Raw genomic sequence first — 19,249 nt, 5'->3', positions numbered from 1 at the left:
TGCGAGTGCGGCTGTGGCGGGAACGGCGTTGAGAACCCCGAGAGAGAGAGAGAGAGAGAGAGAGAGAGAGAGAGAGAGAGAGAGAGAGAGAGAGAGAGAGGGGGGGGGGGTAAATGGCGCAGTAGTCACAATGAGAAACGAAGCTGTGCCAGGGGACGAGGTGGTTACCACTGGGGCCTGGGGACTCGACCCTACCCCAGAGGGAGGGAGGGGAGCTGAGGGAAGTAGTCAGGTCGTCGGGGCCTACAGGGCCTGGTCTTCCAACAGAGTTCGACTCGGGGGCTTGGTCGCCCACCCCACGAGCCTGAGAAGGTACAAGGGAAACATTATCTGCCATGAAAACGAGGAAAAACTTTCATTAACGAATGTGCCCCCACACACACCATGGAGCCACAGTTAGAGACAGGACACCCAACAAGAAGCTATCGTCAATATTGCCGGGGCCCCCCCAGGGGTACGTCGTGAGTATACGCCCCACAAGCGCCACCTTAACCCTTGCACTGCTCACCTATTTTCGGCGAAAACGTCTTGGTGCAATTGACAAGGACATATTTTTGTTATTTTTACAAATGTTCAGGTAAATTTAATGTCAAAATGTTTCCAATGTCAACTATTTCCATTTCAAAACACAAATAGTAATGAAAACATTAAAAAACATTAAAATATAGCCAAATTAAAAAACAAAAACCACAACTCTCTGAGCGCCTAAAGGCGCTTTGCGCAGTGCAGTGGTTAAGAACCGTGAATCCGTCGAGAGCGGGTTGAATGATGAAAGGAGGATTAACAATAAAAGGGTCCCCTCACTCGAGACGTTGGGTACTACAGTTCTACGGGTGCAAGAGTATGCCTCCTCAAACACCCGGGCGTCAAAACAAAAGAAGGTCGAAAGAATAATCAAAACAGGGAAAAAGTCGGCAGGAAATAACAATTTGATAGAAGAGGGGGGGGGGGGGGGAGAAAAATGAAACACGAGGAAAAGGAAAAGGGGCCTGGCAAAATTGGTAAAGGCAGCAGCAGGAGCATAAGGCTGCAAAAGGACAGAGAACTGACCCATGGAGCATCACACTCCGGCAGCTGCCCACCAAGCCCCCTCACGGCGGCAACGGGCCAGACAGTGAGGGGGTACTTCTCCGGCAAGTGTCAACCTACCCCATAAAAATGTTTAAAGAACAAAAATGTTTTATAAAAATTTTATTCAATAAAAAAAATACATTAAAGGTTTAAAACACTAAATATATCAAGTTTTGTAATCTGTGCAAAATGTACATTCATAAAAAATATGAGCATTTATAAATCAAGTCAAGATCTGGCTGCTCTTTAATTTTCTACTGCTCATGAAGTCTCACGACACAATCAACCATTCATAATTATGTACCAACATAAAATAAATGGACTGTTTCATCTATATCTTATTATTAGTATGTATATACATGTACTGTACATTGCTCTCTTAAGATATATGGAAATATAAGTTGTATGACAAGGCTCTCGTTTTCTACCCAGTCTATCAATCTAGCTCCCTTACTACGTCATAGTTTGCTTGTGCATCTTTACGACATTTGAGGGGGCTGGTTCTCTCTTCCTCAGATATTTTAGGAGACTGCCACTATAAGCAACTTCTCTAGATTTTGTATATATTTTCAAACATTAGATTGTGGAGCATCTGAGAACCTGGAAAAAACAAGTCTATGCTGTCAGTTTATTCTTAAGGAAGCAGTCACCACTCTATTCTACCGAACAACCAAGAAACAAGAAGAAAATTTTCAATCACAGCAAATGAAAACATACCAGCATTACAAACCAATCGATTGCAAATTTTTAAGTTGCATTACTGATTTTTTTCTTTATATTTATGACTATGAAATTTTGCTTTATAGAAATACCAAGCGAGTTCTTTAACAACTGCCAATTCAACTTCCCACTGTGGCTCTGATCTCTGTTATACCAACACGAATTCAACAATGCTGATACATACATATAAACTCCACTTCAACTTGGTTTGCACATTTTTTTTTTTTCATTTACCAAGACCAACCCCAGTACCCTCCTTGTTACAGGCCACCAGTGATGGCTCCCATGATACTCCAACCAGCAGGTAGACTTGTTTGGCCTACGTTTCAGATGCTCTACAGTCTAGTGTTTGAAGATACAAGACGTCTGGGATAGTCATTTATAGTGACTGTCACATCTATCTGAAAGAGACTTTACAAAACTACCCATTCCCCCTCAAATGTCTAAGCAAGTTGCACGAAGGAACAAGGATATAGACACTGGTACTGAGAATGTCACGTCAGGTGCGACTGTGTGGGATTGTGCACAATTTCAGTTAACAAAAACCAAGCTAAATGCAATACTTACCTTTCAGAAATGAAGGACAAATTCTATACTTTTGGTCCTTCTAGTGAGGATAATGATGTAAAACACATTCTCTGTTGAAAACTTGTTAGTCCACTGAACTAAAAATATTAACCAGCATACCTGAATGGAATCTCGTGCTTTAAGAGTACTGGCCGAGAGTTTAAGGTATTATCTACCAAGGGCAAATTACCAATATTGTTACTGGGGAAACCTATAAATTCCTACTGGTACTAATGCAATGAAAAATCAAATGGGTTAAGTGTTTGCACACTATGTTTATAATTAAATTGGAATATTCAAGGCAGGTCAATTAACCTTGGGCTTCCAAACTGGATACTGGGGCATACTTTGGTGGTCTCCCCTAGACTGTGTGCACATTGAAGTCTTCAGTGTAGGGCTTCAGAATAGCTTGGCACTTTCAAATAACCAGTGAAGGTGGACAAAATCACCACGCGGAAGTTACTGCGCGTGGCCAACAGTCCAAGTAGAACATTCAAACTTGGCCATCATCAAGCTCGGGAAACGGTCTACAGTAGTGAATTTCAGTGGCAAGGCTTAGAAGGGAAATTTTCTTCGGTGTAGGTAATTGGAAGTGTGGAATGCAGCCTCCTTTAATTTTCAACAAGTTCCAGGCAATCATATCTTGTTCCAGATGCCACTATATGAATAAGGTTATTAAGGATGAACAAATAGTTGAAGGACTCGCCATAAAGTGTGTGAGTGTGTGTGTGTATTGTCCAAGGAGCTTTACAATAGTTATATAAAACAGCTCAACTTGGGTTGGGCTGATGCCAATGTCCACAGCAACCCCCCTATTATTTGTAAGGTCCTAAAAATTATAGCAAAAGGTATTTAAATAGCTTTGGTATTAATTTAAAGTTCTCACACCCATCAGGGTAGACGGTGTGAGAGGTCAGAGTCAAGGTTACCAACCAGGCAATATTGTCAACTTTCCCATTGCTTCACTGCTTGTCAAATCAATCTAAAATTTTCTCCTTCCAGCAATGGTCAAGGAACACAAGAAAAGGCATCACACACCCTAGCCAACCACAGAGTGAAGCATATACTTACTTAGAACAAGATATAGGAGCAACGTAAGTCTCAAACAACGTGTGCCGACCCAAAAGAGAATTGTATCTATGATAGGTATGCTATTATAATGTAATGTGAATTAATTAAGGACAAAGACAAGCTTTCCATTGCTGTTTTCAAATGTCCTCCCTCTAAAAACGGGTGAAAGTATCTGGACCACGTTCCTTTAGTCCAGCTGTCTGATGAACGTGAAAAAACAAATTGACAAGAAAAAACAAATATCTTCAGAGGTCGACAGCTTAATGAAGAGGAGTCGTTACATACTGCAACTAATTTTCTATATATTATTATACCTACATTATAAATTAAAATACCGTTTCCCACATTTTATTGGCCAAAAGTTGACCCCCCAACATTTTATTGGGGTCAACTTTTGTTGAGCAGTCCCCACATTCTCACCACAGACTACACCAAGGAACAAGGTGGTCTCCAGAGACGGATGACTGTTATGGCAAATTATGACAATGGAGAGAAAGAAGAGAGAAGTAGCACAATAGATGAGAAGTACAAAAAAAACATTGTGAACAAGCATTATGAAGGCCAATGTGGAGATTGAGGATGTGGAACAGATTGCCAGCTGGCACACAGCACAAGTTTTTAGATAATGACTGCCAGATGGCACCGTTTTGTGGGCGTAGCTAAAGTAAAGAATTAAATGTAATGGTTTGTCTTTTTTTTTTTACTATCCTATGGTGGTCATTTCAACAGATGCAACTTGATTATTAGTCTTATATTTAGTTGCTTTATTGTGTAGCATGTGAAAACATTATCCTGTAATATATATAGACAAGATGATACTGTAGGAATTTATATGCTTTACTATGGTTAATACACCTATCTTCTGGAGTGGACAAAAAACATATTTACTGGATTTAAACAATTGATAGACATGCCTGGAAACAGTTTTTGCCAATTGAGTGAACTTGGACAAAACACACACACACACACACACACGTGCATGCATGCATGCATGCACGCACAGAGCACATTTCTGACCAGATCTTTTTTTTTTGTATTTCATCAAAAAATAAATTTCCTCATTAAAATATCAGTGCACCACTAGCAAAGGCATTGGCCAATTATTTGTGTTAAAATAATACAAACTTTGTAGACAAATACCCAAGAGCTCCCAATGAATTTTTACAAAGTTTACATAAAAATATGGACACTATCATAAAACCAAATTACAAAACTAGCTGCACAATGTTATCTCGAGAAAGAAGAAATGTTCGCAAATGGTGAAAAAATCAGATCTGATTGGCTAGAACACAACCTGCTCATTTAGCCAGGTATAGTTAGTTTAATGTACAGTGCATGCCAGTAGTGATACAGGATAACCTTTACTGGAACCAGTATACTTCTTAACGAATAGTGCGGGCCAACATTGATATAGGATGATTTTTGCTGGACTCTGCCTGCTTCTTGTCTTTTTTGTCGACTCCCCAACACTTCCACATACGGATCGTCTCGTCAGCTGCTGCACTGACCACCATCTGCCCATCTGGTGACAAACACAGCTCCAGTACTCGACCAGTGTGACCTGAAATTATAACAATGGTACTAATAGCTTAGCAACAAAAAATAAAGTTAGAGAGAGACAGGAAAGGAAACCTAGAAGTACAGTGGTACCTTCGTTTACGATCCTAATCCATTCCCAGAGACGTGTTGCACACCAAAAATTTATACACCAAAACGAATTTTCCCACAAGAAATGATGTAAATTAAATTAATCCATTCCACACCCCAAAAATATTAACTTAAAAATACATTTTATACCAAATACCAGTCATTTTGACTACAATACAGTATGTATATCTTACCGAGGACTCTTGTTTTAATGAAGTCTATGGAATTCCTGGTCTATGGAATTTACTCAATAACCCTTTTCGCTTGTTGTTTCTCTTGGGGCCTAATACCGTTATTAATGTTAGTTTGCACTTCAATGATCTTGTGGCCCAAGTATGTAGTGTCCGAGATCTTAATGTCCGATTGTTTTCATTCCTAGTTGGTTTTGTAATCATCTGATTGAGTGAGAATTTATCACAGAATCTCAGTAGTTCTCTGACCTGTGATTATTTCCAGGTTGATTTCCTGTTATAATGTTGTTGTTCACTATTTTAAATTTAAACTGGGTAGATTGAAGCCTCTAAGATAGATAATATTTGGTATGGGTTTGCTAGGTTATCAAGAATAGTCTATTTTGTGTACATTATCTGCTCAGTGAATTCCTCAACTGCTGCATCTGGCAGTTTGTATATTAGAATAGTAATTAGATTTATATTTTCTACCTTAATTCCAAGTACCTCTACCACCTCATTGGTCGAGTTTAGCTCTGTGCAAGCCAATTCCTCTTTAATATACAGACCAACTCCTACACTTGACCTAATTACTCTGTCATATCTATATAGAGTATAATTTGGGATCCATGTTTTACTATCCATGTAGTCTTTCTTGTGGGTTTCTGTAAATGCATCAAATATGGAGTTCGATTCTATTAGAAGGCCATTTTTGAACTTGACTATTTCTTGATTTGACTTTAGGCATTATATGTTTGCAAATATGAATGATTTCCCATATTGCGTGTCACCTTTTGTGGGCTTTGGTAGGTCTTCCCCATGGTCCAGGGTGTGCTGTTTTGGTTGTGTGGTCTAGTACCTGTGTGCTTGATGATTACTTTTATTCCAGTCTTGTGGATATCTCCCTTCCCCCTATGTAATCTTGCAGTGGTTCTATCTGAACAAAACCCCTGGTGAGCATACATGCAGACCGACTGGGAGCCTACACCAGCTAGTTGTTGAGGTAGGCCAGAACCTAAACCCCTAGCAGATGCAGATAGGCCACCACGACCTGGGTGAGACGTGTGAATATGCGAGGTGCCAGATTCAGGCCAAATGGAAGGCCATGAAAGTGGAAACCTTACCGCCTCACTACAAAACCTAACCAGTCCCTGAACCCCAATACGTGACAATAGGCATCCCGGAGGTCCAGAGACACCATTCGAACATCCCTTTCCAAGAGAAGCCAGACCTGGGACAGAGTCGTCATCCGAAAATAGGGGCAAAAGATCCAGGGGCAAAATTTTTCTATGATGCACATACTTTGTCACCACGATATTCGGCCCATCCTCCTGTTTGGGTAGTACTGTAGACACCTAATCTGGAATCCGTCTATCCAGAAAATGCCCTAAACTGGCCAAACTCATGGCCGGATAAAATTATCTTCCCATCCGGCCAAAATGTCCATGGAAGCCGTACTAGCTGATGTTTGGCTGGGTAAGAAGTCCGAGCCGGTATACTTGCTGTCGATGCTACCTAATCCGGACAGTAAGCTGGACAAGCTATGAATCGTCCAGATCAGAAAGCCAGGCGTCGGGCTGTTCTATATTAATCATGTACGGCTGAGGCTCTAGGCATGTGGTGTAGGAGGGGGTGGGTGATGTCAGGAGAGAGGGAAGCGTTGGGAAAGACCGCCTAGGGAATAGCCTGGGGGATAAGGGAGATCTGGAGGGGCCTATACACTACATCAATTACCATTAATTTTAAAACAATTCATCAGTCAAAAACAAAAGAAATAATATAACAACAAATATACAAGTTTCCAAAAAGAATTTGCACAGGCTGAAGTTTGCTCCCAAAATAGTTTTTTTTTTCCACCTGGTGTCCTACGTAACATGCCTGCCTGCCCCAAGTGGACCCGTCCAGGCCTGGTCAAGCCAAACAGCCCGTGTACTCCCGTCCCTCGTGTTATACCACAGTGCTGCGCCATTAGTGAAATATTTTTTTAAATAACTTTTTTGTTTTCATAGTACCTTTGAACATTTTTTGCCAAGACTATGTCTGGTAGCAGCATCAATCTTTCTGGAGGTGTTAAGAGGAAAAAGGTTACCCTAACAATTAAGGACAAGTTACGTGTTATACAACTTTGTGAAAGTGGCCGGTCGACTTCAAGTGTTACCAAGGACTTGAATATAGGCACTAGTACTGTTTCTGATATAAGGAAACAAAGAGAAATACCTGAAATACATTTCAGTAATTTAAAGTAATTTTAAGTGTTAATTTTAGTGTTGTTAAAATAAGTTACGTAAATTGTCAAGAATTCTTAATTTCAAGATGTGTTGCATCAATCAAGAAGACTAACTACAACAAGTTAAGGTGAGGTTTCTAGTTGAATATTTTATAATTATATGTGGTAAGGCAATTCAAATTATGTTGTTTGTGGTATAAAAATAGTTGGAAATGGTCACTTTTGGACTGACGTTGATCCGGAAAACGTTATAATCCGGCTGGGGGTCCTTCCCCATGTAATCTGCATTAGCGAGCTGATACAGTACTTATAGTAACCATGAGAACCATGGTATATATATTGATGTACAACGAAATTAGAAAGTAGAAATCTGAACTACAGTACCAAGTTGGACAAACTGGAATTTTTTTTTTTTTTTTTACTTGTTACTTTGACAAACTAAACTAACCTTAGCTAACCTCCCTAGGCCTAAAACAATATCACACATGCACACGTGTGTGCTATACTAGGCCTAGGAATATTGGTGTTTTAACTTTATTTCAAAAGAATTCCTTGCTAGTCAGTATACCACTATCTAAAAGCTAACTACGTACGAATTCGTGACTATTGACAATCGTCACAATAGGTACATCTAAATATTGTAATTCATCCTCCTGTTAAGAATTTTTCAAGTCTAACAATTAGTGCTATAATATTACTTTACTGTTATGTATCACAGCTGATATGATTTATGTGATGTGATGCCCCTTACCTGTGAGATCTGCCAACTTGGCCATGCTTGGATACTTCCAGAGGGTCAGCTGATTGTTGGAGAAGCCGTGTCCAGATATTAGCTCCTTGTAGTGCGATGACCACAATATAGAAGAAACCTGGAAATCAATATTCCTATAATAAGTCCTGAAAGCACACCAGGAATGTTTCCCCCAATACAACATTGTGTATGCAACTCAAGCAAGCTTATCTTGATGCTAAACAAAACTGTACCGTCATGTTGAAAAATTAAATTTCTATTTAAATAGAAAATTAGTGTTGTACAATATCAATTTATGCCGAGACTTCAAACTTATGAAGAGATCTCTAATTAGGTACTTTAAACCTTCTTGGGTAATGCATACAATTCCCATTAAAATATACCATATAGCTGAGGAATAACAGACTAATTCCTGGACTAAGATTCTAATTCACTAAAAATCACTGTAAACTTTCACAATTTATGCACAGTTTTGAAAATAGAAAAAGACCAACTTATGTCAAAAGATTTAAGTTCTGAAATTTGAAGTTAGGTCAAGGAAATTTATATGATTAGTGTTAATTACATAAAGAATTCTTGCAGAATGAAAGCTTCTCAAGAAAGAGGTGTCAAGACAGATATCAAATTACAAAGGGCTGAAGCAACTGAAAGTGAAATATCTTCCTAACTGAGAACTGCCTACTCCTCAAGGACCTTCAGGGCAAACCGACAGATTATTCTGAATAGGTATAAACTCGCTTCTTGCCGGGATGGACCTCTGATCTCAGATGGTCCAAGTGGTTGGGCACCTTTCCTCCAGTTTGTCCTCTCATACGTCTCGCCTGCTATACTGTACAATTATACTTGGGACGTTCTTATAATAATCTTACCTTGAGGTATATATCTCAAATGTAAAAAGTACCTCACATAACCAAAGGTTATTAGTTTACAAATTCTTATTAGTAAACATACTTGAGAGTTAGTGTGAACATCCTTGATACACATGCCGGTGGTACAGTTCCACAGTCGGATGGTCCTGTCAGCCGTCCCGCCCCCTGTAGCCAGCAGGTTATTTTGCCAGGGGCACCACGCTATTGCCTGAAACACAATATCAAGTTAGTCATCTTCACCACTGTCCCATCTTTTACTTTCATGAAGTGCAGAGGGGCTTGGCAGTTAGTCAGCGAAAGATAAAAGATGCGCCACCAGTGGTATCTCCCCTACCATTATTAAATCCAACTGACTAAGCTCACTAATTTTGATCACATGGGGATAATGCCAAGCTATACTGTATTACTGGAACTTCTTATGATGCATGCAAAATATAAACAACACTTTTCTGCAATACAACCACCTTGACATACAGTATTTCTAAATAAAAATATCTAAGTTTGTATTAAAGCAGGAAAAAAGATAGGAAGTTAATATTTCAATTACAGACTGACACTTCGTTTTATCACACTATGACTGGGCAAGGGAAAAGGGAGGGGGGGGGGGGGGGGAATGGTCTGCTCAAGGTATGTACAGGCCGCCAGATTGACAAAATGTCCTCTCATATTTTACCAGGGAAATCTACTATATAACCCATATACAATGTTCTCATATATAACCCGTATACAAAACTTAATTGCTATAATTTTTAACCCTTAAAAGTATGGTTATTATCATGTTTATTTTAATTATCACTGCCTGGTTTTATGCAAATTATGTGTTTACTTTGCAACAAAGTTATTATAAAATCATAATTTGGCCTTTTCCCACTTCAGGTTGTATCTACTTGTGCACAACATTGCCAAACAGAATAGCAGCAAAGGAGTGGGATGCAAGACACCTCCTGTGAGCTGTGGCAATAACAATTTCACTTGTAATATAGATGCACATGACGTATTACACTGTAGGTCTATGTTTGGTATTCTATCCGTGTTCTTGTCAATTACTTTGAGTTTGGTAACTGCAATTCTGGTAACCCAAATTAATTCCTTTCCAAATTCTTGATTTTTTAACCCTAACAGTAATTAGGGTCATAAGATTACACACACACAGTTCTCGGACCAACCAGACGGAAACAACTGGGCAGGAGTTGCAGGAATCATGTTGGTTGCAGTACAAAAAATTAAATGTTTGTGTTTGGTTATTTATGGCAAAAAATTCAGCCAACTCAAATGAAGATGGGATCCCATATGATTCAGATTACCAAGCATAGACTTAATACCTGTAGTTGTTATACACTGTCTAAGCTAAAGTGAAAGGGCAAATGTATACACCTAACTTAACCATCACAGCCCTCTCCACTATATGGAGGTAAATTGTTTTAATATTTGTATAAATGTTTATGTTCGTAGAATAAGTTTGTATTATAAACAAAGGTCACAGTCTGTCATTCAGTAACCCAGCAATTCAGATTACAGTTCAAACTAAGTAAACAAAAACCAATAAAATTTTGGCCAAGTTACCCAGAGATCCAGATTATTGAGGTTCAAATTAGGAAGCCTTTACTGTAATCAAGTACAGTACCACTCAGTATTGCCTCATTTGGAAAATAGCAAAATTTTTTGCAATATTCTTAAGCACTCAATTCTCAGTGACGTTGGGGAAGCGAGATCTATTTCTTCCTTCCCCTTCATCCTAACCATTTATACCCCTTTTATTACCCCTTTCAGCACAACATTTGACCAATTTGTTCTTAAGGTGGATAAATTTGGCTCCTGCAATTTCTTCCTTCAATGCATTCCACTTACCACACGGGTGATCAGCGAGTTGGTACCGTCATACATTACCAAACACTTCTTATGATTTTTATGTCTTATTACGAAGAAACTCAATAAATCTATAGTTATGTACAAGTAAACAACAATAGATTAGTTGACAACAAAAGACTATTAACAAACCTACTAAAATTATTGTACCGTTAGGAATATCTATCGGCATCAACCCTGCAACAGTTCCAACAGTGTGCAGCAAGCCTGAAGCAATGGTAAACAGCTACATGTTAAATTTTATTGATTTAACATGCATCTAATGCACATAAAGATGTGTTAGTTACTTAGTTTGGTGGGCATCTTACTTTAATGGCAGCTTGATGCTCTGTGAAGGTAAAGAGGGGTGTAGTGGCGCCGTGCTCCCAGACGTTAACTTGGTTGTCATTGCCGCCAGAACTCAAAAGGCGGCCATCAGGAGACCACTTCAAACCACAAACTTCCTGTCCATAATACTGTACTTTAGTACCAACAGTGTGCAAACTACACTTTTTAAATGAACACTTATACTATTACATTGTACAGCTATAGATTTTAAATAGAGAAGTTCCATTACAAGGTATTAAGAGTTTTGATCAACTAACCTGTGTGTGGCCACTCAGTGTTGCCACATGGTGATCAGCAATACGAACATCATGATGGAAAATCTGTCCTGACCTTGAACCCGACGAGAGAATGTACGAATTCCAGGATAGTGTAGTGACACGATTTATATGGCCTGCCATGGTGCGTATCAGTTTCTGTTGACCAACATCCCACAGTTGTGTTACCCCGGAACTTATGCCCATAGCTAAAATATTACCTGTGGGGAAAATATAAACTAAAAGCATTATAGAAAGTTTCATTGGTATCATGCAACACAAACAAAGGCTAGGCACATCTGATTCTAGGGTCATCACCCCCCCCCCCAAACAACAAAGGTCAACACTATATGCTCTTATCAGAAGACACTAAGGCAGTATAGTGTTATACTATAATTACAACTCTCGATCCATCTATTCTTGGATGCCGAATAATAGATATAGAAGGCAAGACCAGGAGAGAAATCTTGGGCACCGCACAAGTGTAGCCGTCAACTCGGGCCTTCCACTTGTGGAAAACCTGAAGCTACTCGACAAATTGCTTTACTTTTGACACAAATGCTGTACATTGTAAATTTTTTGTATAATATTAATTTTTAAAGTTGTCTATTAGCAACACAATGCAGCTACAGAAAACAATCATTGTCCCTAACTGTGTGACAATAGCTTGAGCTACCTCATCCCTTTGTGTGTATTTATACCTCAACTTATTTCAATCTCTGCTCCTCTTAATATTAAGTTTTTATAATTTATGTTATAATTTCCCAATTTTCCACAAAGGTAAAGTTTCCAAACAAACAACTAGTCTGCATTTTACGATATAAAATATAATCGAAGTAACTTTATGCCATGCAACAAACGTTCAATGCATTGAATATTGTGGGAAATTCCCCCACCTACTTCTACTCAATCTTACTTGAATTAGTTTCATTGCATACACACTAAGAAGAGACAATCTGTTGTAGTGTTACTTTATTTAATTATCACTTATAATTGTAGTAGAACTGTAGTTAATCCTCATTAATTTCCTAAAATTTCCCTGCCACAATGACAGTACATTGTTGTTGGTTGACAGAAGGAATTTATGTCTTAACCCACTGCACTGCGCAGAGCGCCTTAAGGTGCCCGATGGGGGGTGTATGGAGCACCAGCCCAATGGGGGGTGTACAGAGCACCATATGGCGCTTTTAGGTATAGAGAGTGATTCAAAACTCCCGCAGGTAAACAGGATTCACATTCAGTTCCTCAGAACTCTTGTAAACAGATGCCACCTTGAAATTTTTTTGTCAGCATCCATGCTGGCTGCGAGTCTTAGTACTGAAAGAGCGACCAAGGCTGGTGCATGCAGGAGCAGCGCTAGGGGACACAGCACCACTTAGTAATGATGAATAAAATAGGAAACAAATTATTTTGCGTCGATAGCATCATAGATGATCGTGACTGTGATGAAGACTATGTACAATATTCAGGTGTATAATGCCAGTGTTAATATAATGATATTAACAGCATGAGGTAAATACACAGCACCCAACCACCAATTCCTGCCTTTACGCATAACGAAACTAACTAATTTTCCTTCACAATACAATCCTGTTGAAATTCATATTTGAGATTTTGTGACAGGAATTTGATAACATCGGTTTTGTAGCTAGTCATAGTGAGACGAGTAGAATATTGGAGGCTTTGTCTTGCATCATGTGACTGCTGGTGTCGCCTGCTTGAGGCTTCATGCTGTGTTTTGATTTCATCACATATCCACCAGAACTGTTAATTAGTAATTTATTGTGCATATAAATGTTGATAGCGATATATAACGTTGGTATATAGCGCAATAACAGCAAGAACACTGGTCGATCAGAGAATATAATATACGTGTTGCCATATATGAGCCCCCATATTTTTTGAGAATAGTGATGTTCCACACATTTAACTATACAAATTCCACACTATTGAATATTATTACTGCAGAAAACTAGATATAAAACCATTCACAGATACTAAAATTATATAAAAATGTATTTTGGACAGCCCCTGCCACACTCAGCTGTCGGCTGTATGCTGACCTTGGATACTTCTTCCGTGTATATGAACTCTCAACACACTATCTTTGTGGTTCATTATGGTGCACAAAAATGTAGATAGTTATATACAACATGGGTATATACTGTAATAACAAAAACACTGCTTTATTGATATTAGAATATATTTTACATGTCACCATATATGTGCTTCATAATTTTGAACATAGGAATGTTCCACGCATTGAACTACATAAATTCCAAATTCAACTTTTGAATAATATTACAGAGAGAAAAAAAAAAACACACGAGGAGAAACAAACGAGAGACATCGGATACATATCAACTGTTAGGTGGACAGATACATCATGTGAAATCAAATGTGGCCAAATATCTGTCCTGTCGTGTGAATCAAACCAAAGACATTTGGTCGAGAACCATTTGTGTTTACCACTGCACAATGTTTTTAAGATTCATTTATTTACTATGCATCCCATACCTATCCCATGGGCAGCGATGGAAAGGTTACAGACACACATAATGGGTTCAGGAACCGAGCCTCATGCATAACAGGACTTTAGTAGGAAGATGAAACATTTTAGACTATAATTTGACACTAGAATAACAGATGTTTATCACTAATTAAGCCTCACCTTCCTTGATCCAGGACAACGAGCAGACATAATCGGGGTCTTGAAGCTGGGCCAAGGGGGTGATGGAGCCATCTCCAGCATTCCAGATGTAGATGGAGCTACTGAGAGCTACGGCCAAGTGGTTATTAACACTCCAGTCCAACAAATGCAGATCTGAAGAAAACCAACTTGGAATTATATGGTGAAGACACTAAGCAATGCTTTTCACCAAAATAATTTTTACTAATTAAGTTTAAAATTAATATTTACACAAATTTTCTTCTTTTGTATTTAAAACCTTACATTCCAGCCAAAAATTGGTTACAATAGCTCATTAAGATAACAGGTAAATAATAAAATCCAATGAAAGCCAGAGTACATTACAGAAACATGATTAAATATGAATACCAGGATGGGATCATTAAATGAAGAGCATTACTATGCTCTTCATTTAATGATCTTCATACTATGCTGCTCCTCCTCTATTTAACAATAGAGGAGGAGGAGCCTGTTTGGGTAGACAGGAAGTAGATTGCCTCAGATTTTAATCACTGCCAAATCGAGAATATTTTAGATTCGTCAATTACATTTTTTTTATGAGACTAGCATTTTCTTTCAAAAAAACCAGTGTTGAATGTAATGAAACGCCATTTTCTGGGCGAGACCCGGAGGCTTCCCGGCAACCCTCCCTCCCTCCGGTCGGCGTTTTTTTCACGTGTTTTGACATCCAGCCTCAGAACTGATGGGTGGATAGCCGCGTGGGAGGTCTCGGGCTCCCCCTTCCCCCTCCCGGGGAGGGGGGAGCTGCGCAGACAGCGGCGCGGTGACGTATGACGTCATACTAGTTTCCTTGTTTTCTGTTGAAGAGTTCTATCCACTAGTTCGGCTTTAGGTAGCAATTTTCACCAGAATAGGGGTTTGTTTTGGAATGCTTACCTTTCTGGATGCTTGACCCGGTCGATGGCAGACATAGAATGCTTCCAACCACACGGGGGTTTCTATAGGCCATTGCTCCCCTTGCCTCTCTGAGGGGGCCAGGTTCTGGCCGTGGTCCCCGGTAGGCCCTAGAACTCCATACACATGACTGATGCCAAAGTCCGACATTAGCATATCAGCCGGTAAAGCTCCGGGGAGCCGACGGGGCTCCCCCCAGAAAATGCATCTAGTAAACAATCTACTTGTGCAATCTAGTCAATGGGTCACTTTATACAAGCCCATTATGGCTTTCCATTTTAACATTGTAATAGAATACAGTGGAACCTCGATTAATGAATTTAATCCGTTCCAGCATCGAGCTCGTCATGCGAAATGCTCGTCTTTCAAAACGAATTTCCCCATTTAAAATATTGGAAATAAAAATAATCCGTTTCACCCCTGAAAAACATCAATATGACTTTCGATTTTTTAAATGATTGAGCAGCCTACCTGACATACACTGAACAAACCTTTTTGACATTGTTCTTTTTACAACTTTGCTCACTTTTTTTATTTTTAATTTTGATATAGCAAAAGGTTCGTTCAGTGTTTGTCAGGTAGGCTGCTCCATTATCACACTCTTTCTTTGTTTCAAATGTGTTAAATTTGTTTTGTATATTTCCATTTATTTATTAATAATGGAGCAGCCAACCTGGCGCACACTGAACTGAAGGACAAGAGCTACGAGGAGAGGTTAGAGGCATTAAATATGCAAAAACTAGAAGATAGAAGAAAAAGAGGCGATATGATCACTACGTTCAAAATAGTAACAGGAATCGATAAAATTGATAGGGAAAAATTCTCGAGACCCGGAACTTCAAGAACAAGAGGTCATAGATTTAAACTAACGAAACAACGCTGCCGGAGAAATATACGAAAATTCACTTTTGTAAATAGAGTGGTAGATGGTTTGAACAAGTTAAGTGAGAAGGTCGTGGAGGCCAAAACCGTCAGTAATTTCAAAGCATTATATGACAGAGTGCTGGGGAGAATGGACACCACGAGCGTAGCTCTTATCCTGTAACTACACTTAGGTAATTACACTGAACGAACCTTTTTGACATGTGTTCTTTTTTTAAATTTTTTTATTTTTTTTATTCTACAAAAACAATTCAATGCCTTGCAACATCAAAGCAGTGACCCTTTTACATCCCAGCATCATTAGCATCTTTAAAAAAAAAAAAAAAAATTGCATCGTCAGAGGCGTCCGAGAATGCGCGAGAAGCCGCGGGAACGCACCATGTGGTTTTCTCGTTAATCAAATGAACACTCGCCAATGGAGACAAATTGTCATTGATCAGCACGCTCATTGCCTCAAATTATGAGCATTTTGAGCACTTCACTCGAGGTTCCACTGTACCTATAAATTTTCCAAGCTACAGTTTTTAGATACCTAGTGTGGTGTCATTTCCGACATGCTGCAGTAACCGAGGTCATCGAGACTCTTATTAAGTCTCTTTAGTCCAATAGGCAGTACAAGTTGCTTTTAAGTGACCAAAATACTTGCATTTAAACATTATCAAGCTGTTCAAATTTCTAAAATGGATGGATAAAAAAAACTTTGGGGGAACAGGAAGGGTGGGAGGCATGTAAATGTAGACAGTACTAAAAATCTAACATTATCTAATCACTGGTTTTCTTCATTACTGTTGCCTATATATTTATATCTGCATCACCATACTTTAAAACATTTCAAATTACACTATTGTTAAAAAAAAAAAAAAAAAAAAAATTAATTGTGGTTAGAGGAAAGCAAACATAAGTGGGAATACAGCATACCTATTACAGGTACATTGATACTGCCTGCCACATAATCAACATGGCAGGGGATGGGTAGTTGATCTAGTGAGAGGTTGATGAGCCAAGTCAGTCTAGCTTGGGCAATCTATGCCAACCTCCGGGTTGCACGAGTAGATATTTTCATCCGTCAAACAAACTCGTTTAGGAGATTTACAGTACTTTTTCTTCATGGGTCTCTGTACTTCCATCTGCTTGGTGTCAGATCTACATCCTCCTTTTCCAACAAAGGGGGGAAAAAAAACTACCCCTGGGATCGACCTTTATCTCGTTCATTGGACGAACCATTCCGAGCAGTGCCTTTGGTGGCATCGTATTCCTCTCGACAGAGGGAAGTCTTCCCGTCAGAGTTCCCCCTTCATTATGTCTAATAAAGCAGTAAGGCAGTTACCCTTTGATTTCTGCCAAAATGCCTAGTGAAAAGCTGTGATGGGCTGTTAAGATTGAAGTTTTCCCCCCCCCTGTAATAATGCCTATAACACTGCAGTGATCTCCAATCAACAGAAGAATGCCACGGAACCAGGCTGAGAGGCATCAAAGTTACAATGGCACCAAAACAATTGCTGGGTAGTGGTTGATGGTTTGATACAAATTATCTGGTAAAGAAACAGGTCAGAGTAACTTACAATAGTCATCTACAAGCTCAGGTGCATCCAACACTTTCTCTGGAACATTAGGGATGTGTCTCGTTGAAGAAGCTTTGGGTACGTTCACCTTCCCGGCACTATACAATACTTTGAGGTTGTTCACGTGACCTGTGGATTAAACATTGGTCACTCTTTCTGGCTGTAATAAAAAATATGGACAATACCAATGATTTAGTTTATATCCTTTTGGCACACAGCAATGTTCAATCAATGTTCAATGTGAGAAGAGAAGCAGAGAAAAGTTATGAAAATGATATAGCAAACAAAGCCAAGACCGAACCAAAGCTACTCCACAGTCACATCAGAAGGAAAACAACAGTGAAAGAACAGGTAGTGAAACTTAGAACAGGCAAGGACAGGTATACAGAGAATGACAAAGAGGTGTGTGATGAACTCAACAAGAGGTTCCAAGAGGTCTTCACAACAGAACAAGGTGAGGTCACTGTGCTAGGAGAAAGGGAAGTAAACCAGGCAGCCTTGGAAGATCTCGGGATCTCGGGATCTCGCCATGGGTACTGAAAGAGAGTGCAGAGGCAGTTTGCTTGCCACTCTCTATAGTGTATAGTAGGTCACTGGAGACAGGAGACCTACCAGAAATATGGAAGACAGCGAATGTGGTCCCAATATACAAAAAGGGCGACAGGCAAGAGGCACTGAACTACAGGCCAGTATCCTTGACTTGTATACCATGCAAGGTGATGGAGAAGATCGTGAGAAAAAAACTGGTAGCACATCTGGAGAGAAGGGACTTCGTGACAAATCGCCAACATGGGTTCAGGGAGGGTATATCTTGCCCGACTGGCTTAATAGAATTCTACGACCAGGTGACAAAGATTAAACAAGAAAGAGAGGGCTGGGCGGACTGCATTTTCTTGGATAGTCGGAAAGCCTTTGACACAGTACCGCATAAGAGGCTGGTACATAAGCTGGAGAGACAGGCAGGTGTAGCTGGTAAGGTGCTCCAGTGGATAAGGGAGTACCTAAGCAATAGGAAGCAGAGAGAGTTACGGTGAGGGGCGAGACCTCCGATTGGCGCGAAGTCACCAGTGGAGTCCCACAGGGCTCTGTACTCGGTCCTATCTTGTTCCTGATATATGTAAATGATCTCCCGGAGGGTATAGATTCATTTCTCTCAATGTTTGCGGATGATGCCAAAATTATGAGAAGGATCAAGACAGAAGAGGACTGTTTGAGGCTTCAAGAAGACCAAGACAAACTGAAGGAATGGTTGAACAAGTGGTTGTTAGAGTTTAACCCAACTAAATGTAATGTAATGAAGATAGGTGTAGGGAGCAGGAGGCCAAATACAAGGTATCATCTGGGAGAGGAAATTCTTCAGGAGTCAGAGAAAGAAAGAGACTTGGGAGTTGATATCACGCCAGACCTGTCTCCTGCAGCCCATATCAAGAGGATAACATCAGCGGCATATGCCAGGCTGGCCAACATACGAACGGCATTCAGAAATAATTTGTGTAGAGAATCATTCAGAACTTTGTATACCACATATATCAGGCCAATACTGGAGTATGCAGCCCCAGCATGGAGTTCATATCTAGTCAAGAATAAGACTAAACTGGAAAAGGTTCAAAGATTTGCCACCAGACTAGTACCCGAGCCGAGATGTATGAGCTACGAGGAGA

At 39.6% G+C, this 19,249-nt stretch overlaps 1 protein-coding gene across 7 annotated transcripts in view; it reads right to left on the bottom strand.

Moving 5' to 3' along the window:
- Positions 1–1,176: 1,176 nt before the first annotated feature.
- fzy (cell division cycle 20 protein fzy) overlaps positions 1,177–19,249 on the bottom strand; it is a 66,211-nt gene continuing 48,138 nt past the window's right edge. For all 7 annotated transcript variants that reach the window (XM_045743061.2, XM_069334354.1, XM_045743062.2 and 4 more), the window contains 7 exons: positions 17,589–17,717; positions 14,212–14,364; positions 11,544–11,761; positions 11,268–11,402; positions 9,176–9,301; positions 8,225–8,342; positions 1,177–4,990 (listed from right to left, as the gene is read on the bottom strand). In XM_045743061.2, the coding sequence (XP_045599017.1) occupies positions 4,812–4,990; positions 8,225–8,342; positions 9,176–9,301; positions 11,268–11,402; positions 11,544–11,761; positions 14,212–14,364; positions 17,589–17,717 (1,058 nt within the window). In that variant the 3' untranslated portion in view covers positions 1,177–4,811. The remainder of the gene's footprint in view (positions 4,991–8,224; positions 8,343–9,175; positions 9,302–11,267; positions 11,403–11,543; positions 11,762–14,211; positions 14,365–17,588; positions 17,718–19,249) is intronic.

The sequence above is a fragment of the Procambarus clarkii genome, chromosome 31 (assembly GCF_040958095.1).
Source record: "Procambarus clarkii isolate CNS0578487 chromosome 31, FALCON_Pclarkii_2.0, whole genome shotgun sequence".
In the NCBI taxonomy this organism is placed as follows: Eukaryota; Metazoa; Arthropoda; class Malacostraca; order Decapoda; family Cambaridae; genus Procambarus; species Procambarus clarkii.
Note: the sequence above shows the minus strand (reverse complement) of the source record. Positions and strands in the feature narration are given on the sequence as shown.